We start from the raw sequence: 10,065 nt of genomic DNA, 5'->3' as shown, positions 1-10,065 counted from the left end.
TTCTGGAAGTTTTGTGCTTAGGTTGATGAATGTACACACACACACAGACACACACACATGCACACACTTTCAAAATGCTTAATATCATAAATATCAGGGAGCTTCGAAGTGGTTGTCCACATAGGAGGCCAAATGAGTCTCCCTGAGCAGGGTCTTGACCCTGAAGTGGGGAGGAGTCACCCAGGTGGGGGCTGCCAAGGTGCCCAGGAACCAGGATGGGCCATACCAGCCAAGCCTCGCACTGGCCTTTATTCTTTATGGTGCAGAAATGGATGCTGGTGGCTAAGGGACCCCTCACGGTGAGCACACAGCAGCTGGTGGGCTCCGGGGGTTCATCTGGTTCAAATTTTCATAATTGGACTCCTGGGCCTGGGGCCTGTGGACAGGAGAAAGTTGAATGACCACCCAAGACAGGTGGAGGTCCCCAACTACCCAAACAACATGCCAGCAGCGGGCCAAGAAGAAGAGACATGCTGGGAAGCAGTGCAGCTGGAACTGGCAGGGCTCAGAGGCGAACAGCATCCGAGGCTGGGCAGAGTCACTAATAGGGAGGGGCTCACAAAGGTCAGGGCAGCCCAGACAGTAGAGTCTCTATCTCCACCTGAGGCCTCAAGACTGGCTCCATGTCCCTGATCTACAAATCTCCAGGCCTGGCCTCCGGGTCCCTAACTGCTTTCCTGACCTCGCCTAGGACATCTCAGTGGGAATCTCAAATCTCAATGTCCAGGGTGCTGCAAGTGACCCTCACACCTGCCCCACTCTCTTCTTCTCTTGCCTTTATCTCAGAAAGTGGCACTCAGGGCTCAGGCTCCCAACCTGGGCAGCCTGGCTCCCTCACACACTATGTGCTGCCCACTGGGCCCTTGGGCAAGCCCTCCCTCCAGTCTGTCCACCTCCCTGCATTTTGTCCAAGCAGCCAAGCCAGCCTCAGCCTTGCCAATGGCCTCCAGCCATTTCTCCCTGGCCTGCTTGTTCTGATGGGGGTACTGGTCTGCTTAAAACCATTTGGTGACTTCCCACTGCACCCACAATAAACCCCCACGCCTTTCCTGCCTTCCTCCTGCCCACCCTCCAGAAATGCCTGCCTTCTTCCTGGGCCTTGCCTGAGCCTTTCTACTTACCTTTTCCTCTCCTGGGCCTCCTGACTCCAATCCCTGTTTTACATCCACACTCCAATGGGGCCTGCTCTCTGGAATTCCACCCCCGACTCCTGCCCAGGCCCCAGACTTCATCCTCAGGTCCTCTCAATGTCATGTCCTCCAAGAAAACTTGATCTAAAGCAGCCTCAGCTCAGCAGTGGGCCCCCTCCCCAGGGGATCTGCCGCATCGCTGTGTCTATTTCCTCACAGCTCGCTCTTTACAACGTCAGGCCACCGGTTTCTGTATTTATTAAAATTCTCCACAATAGGATGTGAGTTCTGTTAGAGCAGGGATTTTGCTGTGTCTTTAGTACCAGTGGGTGGTACACAGTAGGTACTCAATAAGTATTTGTTAAATGACTGAACAACAGTCGGCTTTCAGATTCGGGGCATTGATGTGGCAGTAAATCAGCAAACAGGGACATAGGACAGGTTGTAGGGCTGCGGAGAGGTCAGCAGGCAGCTCACCAGAGGAGCCGCCAGCAGTGTGGCACCTCCAGCCCTCAGGGCACAGGTGGGTGCAGTTACGGGAGTGCCTGGGCTCCTCCTCCCACTCCTATCACCCCTGCCAGGATCAGCCACAGCCTGTCCAGGGTCTATGAATTGGGTTCTTTCTCCTTCAACACCAGCCTTCACAGGGGCAGATGCCACAGAAGAGGAGAGTGTGACCCAAGAGTAAGTGATTTCCTAGGGGACCCCGGGCCCCTCACCTAGGCCCTCAGAACGCCTAAGGGCTCTTTTGTTTGCAAAGTCTTCAGCAGAGTGCTGGGGAGAGGCAGGGATGAGTGTCCCCAATGTGGCTTTTGTGTGAATCTGCCTGTTCCAGAATGTGGAGGGGAAACTACAGGAAGAAATACAGCCTGGGGTTGTGGAGGAGGAGCAGGTCAGCAACCTGGTCCATCCAGGGAAGGGCCTGGTGGGCTGCAAGGAGGGACCAGCCTCTGGTCAAGGCAGGACGCTGGTCCCAGCTCTTTGCCATTTCTTACTCCTCCTGCCTGAATACCCTGGCTGATGGGGACTAGGTGGGTGGGGTAGGGTGGAGGTGGGGAGCTCACTTACCTTGGGGGGATGTCCGGGGTGTCAGGGTGCTCTGTGGAAGGGACAGTGAAAGAGGAGGCATGAATCTCTACTGAAGTCTGCAGCCTACACACCTGCCCCCACCCATGCCATGTGGCAGGGGTCTCAAGAAACCACTGTGAAGCAAACAGCAGACTAGCAGGGTATGAAGCTGCACCATGAAAATCCTGCCCGGGAGCTAGTGGGGGGAGGGGTGGACTGAGGAGCAGTCCCGTAAAAAGTCCCCTCTTCTAAGCACCCTGAGCACAAAACACTTGGTGAGTTCAAAGAACAGGCAAGAAAGCCACCGTGGCCACAGCAGCAGGCAGGGCCACTGTGATAAGTGTGGATCTCTAATAGTGAAGAGTGTGAGGCTAGTGCTATGGAGCTAGGGGTTCTGAGGGGCTCTGAGAAGCTCCCTCCCTCTCTGGGGCACAGGGCAGACTTCTGATCTAGCTCAGCGTCAGCAGTGGTGGCTCTCTCAGGACACCCTGCTAGTCAAGGTGCCATAATCTCTGCTAGGAAGAGCATCACTCCTTGTTTTTCTAGCTCATGCCTACTTACATCTTTTTATTTAGCCCTCCCAGTACGGCTGGTGTGAAGCCTTCTTTAGAGCCCCACCAGTGGGAGGCATACCTCCTCTGGCTTCTGCAGACCTGGGGTCTAGGAGAGCCCTTCTCATAAAGCACATTGCAATGATCTTCCTACTTGTCAGCGCCTACTGCAGGGCAGGGAACCATGCCTTATTCATCTCTGTATTCCCAGCACCCACACAGCACAATAATGGCTAAGCGGCCATTATTGTCGCAGAGCAGGGTGGGGGCTAGAGTGGAGCCACTGCTCTAGGGATGGGACCCTGATTCAGGCCTCTTTGTATCTCAGGGTCTGGCAAAATGCCTGGCACTACTTGGAGGGTTCTCTGTGCACTCCTGGGTAGAGGGGCTCAGAGTATCTTAGGGCTGGTAGCACACACCCATTGCACTTCTTGCCATATTTAGGATGACCATTCACTTGTTTTCCTCTCCGCTTTAGTCTGAGAGCCACTGGGGACTCCCCACATAGTAGGTCCTCAGGATGTTTCTCCTATCATGATGGGAAGGTGCTGTTTAGGAAGGTCAGACCTCCAGAGGAATCATTTGCGAGGTGGTGGTAAAGGGGTGGCTCTAGAGTTAGACGGGTCTGGGTCTCCATCTCTGTGCCTCTTTCAAAAGGCAGGTTACATAATCTCTGAGCCTCAGCTTCCTTAATGCAAAATGGGACTTTTTTTCACGCTGGTTACACCTGCTGAGCTTCACGCAAAGAGAGCAAAGCGCCCGATGCACAGGGCAAAAAACCGACATTCTGGTAGTGCCAGGTGGTTTCATCTAAGAGGAGAATCCTGGCCCAGCCCCTCGCGCCCACCCAGGACTGGGGTGCACCCACCTGGGCGGCGGCGGGCGGCGCCGGCGGCCAGGACCCCAAGCAGCAGTAGCGCCTTGAGGCCGAGGGCGCCGAGCAGGAGGGTGACCATGCAGACTCCGCTGGCGCCGTGGAAGCGGAACAGGTAGACGCTGGCCTCCGAGCGGCCCAGGCTGTTGGTGGCTGTACATGTATAGCGGCCGTCGTGGGTCAGCGCGGGCAGCTCGGCGGTCACCAGGTGACCGTGACCCTGACCCAGGCTCGGGGCGGCGGTAGAGCCGTCGCCTAGGGCCGGGCCGGACCAGGCGAGGGCGGGCGGCGGCTCCCCTTCGGCAGTGCAGAGCGCGCGGAAGGCGTGCGCCTGGCCGGGCAGCACCGAGATGTTGACGATCCGCGGCGCAGCTGTAGGGAAGAGGGCAGACGACCGTCACTAGCCGCGGTCAAGGTGCGGTGAGTATAGGGTTAGAAAGCGGATCGCAGTGCGCAAGCGGCGGGTAAAGGCAAAAGCACCCCTCCCCTTAGCCTTTTGGACTCCAGAGCCGGAGGGGTGGGGGCGGTTCAGAAGGGAGGAACGGGCACTTGGGTGCCAGGCTGCCCCCGTCCCAATACACGCGTGGCCTTGGGAGAACGATGCTACCGTCTGTGCTTCAGTTTCTCCATGTGTAAAGTGAGGATCATGATAGCAGTTGCCTTGAGGGGTTGCTGAAAAGATTTGGCAAATTAATACTTGTGGGTGATTGGACTAGGTCCTGGCCCCCTAGCAAAAGCTAAGTGGCCATTATTGTCGCAGAGCAGGGTGGGGGCTAGAGTGGAGAGCCACTGCTCTAGGGACGAGACCCTGGTTCAGGCCTCTTTGTATCTCAGGGTCTGGCAAAGTGCCTGGCACTACTTGGTGGGTTCTCTGTGCACCCCCTGGGTAGAGGGGCTACGAGTGTCTTTTAGGGCTGGTAGCACACACCCATTGCACCACTTGCCATATTTAGGATGGCCATTCACTTGTCTTCCTCTCCGCTTTAGTCTGAGAGCCACTGGGGACTCTCCACGAGAGTCACTGCGATCCTATCCCGGGGCCCACCTCAGCCCTTCCTGGGACCTGGATTCTGCATTTCCCAGGTGGTCCTGAACCACCCCCAAGTGTGAGGCCCCTGGGGTAGCGAGGAGGGCTGGGTCTCGTAGCCCTTCCTGGCGCAGCGGCAGGCACAGCGCCTGGCACCCAGGAAGCCCTCGGGGCTGGACCAGCGGGCAGGGAGGCCGGGCCCGCCCCCGCACCGCCTCACCGGTCACGTGCAGCCGGACGCCGTGGCGGCTCTCGTAGCGGTCGTGGACGTCGCCGGCGAACTCGACGCGGCAGAAGTAGCGGCGGTCGTCGGTTAGGGCTAGGCGCTCGACGCGCAGCGAGAGGTCGTTGCGGCGTGGGTTGCCCAGCAGGCGGAAGCGGCCGTGTAGGCTCAGCGCAGTCTGGCAGAGCTCGCTGCCCCGCGCCACCGCGCAGCGGAACACCTGCGGGCCGGCGTAGGGCTCGCCCGCGCGCCAGATGGCAGTCAGCGGCCCGTCGTAGTGGCGGTGCGGGTGCGTGAAGGTGCAGGGCAGCACAGCCGCGTCGCCTGCCGCCGCGCTCACCTCGGCCGGCACCTGCATGGACCAGCGCTGCGCCGGCGAGTCTGCGGGCGGGGCGGGCTGCGTCAGGCTCCGGGCGCGGGGTGCCCGCACCCGGGGCCTGGAAACCCCACGACCTAGGAAGCGCTCTCCCCACTTCCAGCCTGGAAACCCCAGGACTCAGGAATCATCCCCCATTTCCAGGGGAGCTAGAACTCCACCTCCTGACTTGAGGGGCAATTCCTGGTGCCTGCAATTTTTTTTTCTTTTTGAGATGGAGTTTCGCTCTTGTTGCCCAGGCTGGAGTGCGATGGCGCGTTCTCAGCTCACTGCAACCTACGCCTCCCGGGTTCAAGCGATTCTCCTGCCTCAGCCTCCCGAGTAGCTGCGATTACAGGCATGTGCCACCATGCCCAGCTAGTTTTGTGTTTTTAGTAGAGACGGGGTTTCTTCATGTTAGTCAGGCTGGTCTTGAACTCCTGACCTCAGGTCATCCGTCCACCTGGGCCTCCCAAAGTACCGGGATTACAGGCATGAGCCACCGAGCCAGGCCGGTGCCTGCACTTTCAGGGCCTGTATTCCCATGAGTTGGGAGGTACCTGGGTTCCCCTGGCTTTTCCCTGGGACTATTCTCCTCTTTGCTTTCTAACTCACCTGCAGGCCCCTTGACCCCATACGCTTACCCTTAGTTCTTCCCCATCAAAACCCGCCCTGTCGAAAAGCACTGGGATCCCGTGGTTACAACAGACTCCCAAGATCCCCAGGATGGTGATAATAATAGCACTTACTGTGTGCCTCTGTGTCGAGCAAGTTCTCCGTGGTATCTATTTTAGTTCTCACAAATGAGCCTACAGAGAAGCACAGTTATCCTTGGGTTACATGTGAGTAAACTGAGGCTCAGAGGAGTTAAGTAACTGAAGTCAGGCAGCCAGGATGAGGCCACGCCAGCGTTCAGGATTGCTTCACTCCACAGTCTGTACACTAAAGTACTAGAGATCAGGAACTCTGGGGCTCCTCCGAGGACACCAGCCCTTCCACTTAGAGAGAAGGGGAAACGGGCCCTGCGAGGGGACAGTATGTTTGGAAGCTAATGCGTAGAGTTGGTGCATGAGATTCCTCTAGAATCCAGGTACACCCAAGTGAACTGTGCCCTGACTGGCTTCCCGAGTGCCTGGGCAGGGAGGGAGCTAAGAGACCAGAAAGATGGGCTGTTTTGATGCCTCTGTGCTGTGCAAACACCTCTGGACACAGTTTCCCTGTTCCCCACGTTGCAAGCCATGGAAGTGCAGTCGAGTCAAGGTCTGGAAGCGGAGCTGTGCTTCCAGCTCACAGAGGCCTGGTGAGCTGCAGGGTATGTGTGGTTGCCTATGCGTGCTGCTTTGGGGGAGAGGGGGGCCCGCCTCAGAGGATTAGGCCAGGGGTGGTGCCTCCCAAGGAGAGAGGGCAGTCTTAGAAGCTTGCCCAGTGTGTATCCCAGGGTGCAGTTCACAAAAGGATAAGGGCTTTAAAGTTTACACAGCACTTTCATAGATACCATGTCATGTGACCCTCAAAACACCCAGTGCAGAAAGGCAGGGCAGCTATTGTTAAAGGCGAGAAAATGAAGGCTCAGAGTCACACATGTCGAAGATAGGAGAAATCTTGCTTTTCTGACTCCAAGCCCAGTGCTCTCTGCTCTTTGAGGTAATTTATCCCAATTCGCTTCTTGGGCAGGAGTCCTCTCAGCTCTATCCACTGCTGGCCAACCATCCTCCATGGGGACCATCTATCTATGAATAACCACAGGTCAGGACATTCCTGCAGCACAGAACCAAAATATCCCACTGCTGCAGGACCACCATGGCTCTCTGGGGTGTGCATATCACCTTCCCATGATAGCCCCTTGCAGGGTCTTGTCATGACTATCCTGGACCCATTGAGCCTTCTCTTTTCTGGTGGAAAAATCCCAGTCCCTCTGCTGCCCTTCCTTATCCTCACTGTCTTCTTCCTTCATTGTAGTGTCCCGAGCCTGGGGGCTCCAAGTATGCGCTCTAGGTGTGCTGGACCTGCGGAGTCGTGAGTCCTGTAGTGCTGCCCTGGGCTGTGGGTGCTGTGCCTGGAAAACAATCCCACTGTGTGTTCATGTCCAGCTTGCCATCAAGTAAAACTGCTACCAGATGGTGCCTCGAGGTTCCAGGTTCTTGGTGCCACAAAGAATTGGACATGACAAAAACAGCAAAGCAAAACAGCAAGAGTGTATGAAGCACAGTGTCACCCTCTTGGAGTGGGAGAGTGGACTGATCTCTACAAAATAAGATCAGCACCAGTTTGTTACATTTCATGGCCTTTTATATGTTTTTTCTCTTCCAAGCTGCCTAATCTTTAGCCAGAATCTGCCCTTTGATTGTTAAGTTGCTTAGTTACTTCTACCTTTGTGCGCTTGCAGTCACCTCCATCCCATAATTTTAAGTACATGCATGAGGTACAGTCCATATGCATGGATCTTAAATACTAATTACTATACAGGGTCATTTTAAGTATGCTTTTCTTTCTAATGCGCATGCCCATCTCTGAGAAGCTTATCTTTACTGGTCTGGTCTGGATCTTGCTGGCCATGGGGTTTCTTACTTGTTTCTTTATCTCCATCAAAAGATAAAGATTTATTTTGCCTTGTTTTGGCTGCTCAACTTCTGCCTCTTCTCTTGTTTCCTGCTCACCTGCCCCTTCACTTTGCTTCTGTTTCTACTTATTCTCCTGCTTCAACCTCCAGTTCCCTCTGCTATTCTCCTGCCTCAAAACTCCAAGTTCTTTTTTCATACAACCTGTTTTTAGGCCTAATCTCTCTTTTTTTCTGGACAAATGTAATTACATTTTGAACCCGAGCAGAGGACCTAACATTTCATCTCCAGAAAGAGCTTGTTTGTTCAGTTGTTAATCATCAAAGAACCTTGTTCCAAATTTGAGAAACCCTGTCTGAGGGTTTTGCTGGTTCAGTCAGTACTTCTAGCTGCAGAAAGCATCTCTCCAATCTTGAGGCTGAGCTCCTGCCTTAGTTTCCCTGCTGCTTCCCCCTTTCTGTGACCTCAGCCTCCTCTGACGTCTTGCACTGTATGGGCAATGCAGAGCCAGGCACAGATTCCCCACATAGTACTTGCTATTGTGCAGTCATCAATTCAGCAAGCATTTATTGGACACTTGCCCACTTTATGCCAGGTCCTGGGGTACAAGCTGTGGTGACAAAGGTGAACAGAATACCTTATCATCCTGCTGGGGCTCACAGCTTAGAAAGGGAGACAGATTTGTAGGCACATAATTACGCTACAGTTTGCCAGGTGCCATAAAGATGGGCTTGAACAATATCCCTTCTGTCTGAACATGGCTTCTGGCCTATTTCACTCACCAGCTCCTCCTCTTCATCCTCAGGGCTCCACTGAGTCTTTCCTACAGCAGGGGGAGTTCCCTGAGCCCCAAGCCCTCCGTCCCCTGTGCCCCAGAGCTGGCATAGGTATTTCCTCAGTATGAGCATTGCCTTTGAACTGTATGTCTTGCCCAGACACCCAGAAGCTCTGACAGGGCAGGGACCACATCTGTCTGGTTCTGTTTGTGTTGATGTTGCCCAGCATGGTACCTGCCTCCGAGTAATTGACATTGGATTGACTTGCTATGTGAGAGCAGAAGGGTGGGTGGCCAGGCTGACAGAAGAGGGTGGTTAGAGTAGGGGTGTGTTGGGCAGGCAGGGATTGGAGAACCCTTGAGAGAGATGTCACTTCAGCAGAACCTTGAGAAAGGGAGGGGACTGTGCGAAGCCTTGAGGTAGCATTCTAGGTAAAAGGATCAGCTGAGCAAAACCACAAGGCATGGCCATCAGTCAGCATAGAGGTTGCCAGACATGCAAGCATAATGAGGACAGAGCACACAGTGCTTTGGGGAGTCCTCATCTCATTAAGAAACAATACTCCGTCATGTGTCATGTTTCCATGGGGTCATGGATTTTTTTTCTGTATATTTTGGTCAATTTGTTCCCCTCTGTATCAATGCAGCATGTCGTGTTCTTCATCACTACAGTGCTCTAATGAATCTGGATGGTTCCCTCACCTTTTCCCTCTTATTCAATCCTACAGTCCTATATATCTATACCTGGGTCTTTTCCCCGCCCCCCCCCCCCCGCTTTTTTGAGATGGAATTTCACACTTGTTGCCCAGGCTGGAGTGCAATGGTGTGATCTTGGCTCACCACAACCTCTGCCTCCCAAGTTCAAGTGATTCTCCTGCCTCAGCCTTCCAAGTAGCTGGGATTATAGGCATGCGCCACCATGCCTGGCTAATTTTGTATTTTTAGTAGAGAAGGGGTTTCTCCATGTTGGTCAGGCTGGTCTTGAACTCCTGACCTCAGGTAATCCGCCAATCTTGGCCTCCCAAAGTGCTGGGATTACAGGCGTGAGCCACTGTGTACAGCCATGCCCTTTTATAGAAATTTTAGTTTATGAACAATAATGAGAGCAGCAAACTTTTCTTGAGAATTTGCTTGGTTTGCATTAAATCTGTACATCAGTTTAAAAAGGACTGACATTCTCAAATGATATTCTCATCTCATTTAAAGTGCATAGGAGGCTGGGTGAGGTGGCTCACACCTGTAATTCCAGCACTTTGGGAGGCTGAGGTGGGCAGAACACTTGAAGTCAGGAGTTCCAGACCAGCCTGGCTAACATGGTGAAACCATATCTCTACTAAAAATACAGAAATTAGCCAGGCGTGGTGGTGGTCGCCTGTCATCCCAGCTACTTGGGAGGCTGAGGCATGAGAATTGCTTGAGCCCGGGAGGTGGAGGTTGCAGTGAGCTGAGATTGCATCACTGCACTCCAGCCTGGACAACACAGCAAGACTCTGCCTCAAAGTAA

The 10,065-nt window shown here is 54.3% G+C and overlaps 1 protein-coding gene across 1 annotated transcript; it reads right to left on the bottom strand.

The window, feature by feature from the left end:
• Positions 1-157: 157 nt before the first annotated feature.
• On the bottom strand, positions 158-8,694 carry SIGLEC15 (sialic acid binding Ig like lectin 15). Its single transcript, XM_078346883.1, has 7 exons — positions 8,569-8,694; positions 7,055-7,284; positions 6,069-6,250; positions 4,871-5,353; positions 3,618-3,995; positions 2,199-2,229; positions 158-376 (listed from the first exon to the last, which is right to left on the bottom strand). The coding sequence occupies exons 1-7, from the start codon at positions 8,692-8,694 to the stop codon at positions 295-297; spliced, it is 1,512 nt and encodes a 503-aa protein (XP_078203009.1). The 3' UTR covers positions 158-294.
• Positions 8,695-10,065: the final 1,371 nt, after the last annotated feature.

The sequence above is a fragment of the Callithrix jacchus genome, chromosome 13 (assembly GCF_049354715.1).
Source record: "Callithrix jacchus isolate 240 chromosome 13, calJac240_pri, whole genome shotgun sequence".
Classification (NCBI taxonomy): domain Eukaryota; kingdom Metazoa; phylum Chordata; class Mammalia; order Primates; family Cebidae; genus Callithrix; species Callithrix jacchus.
This window is presented reverse-complemented; position numbering and strand designations above follow the sequence as displayed.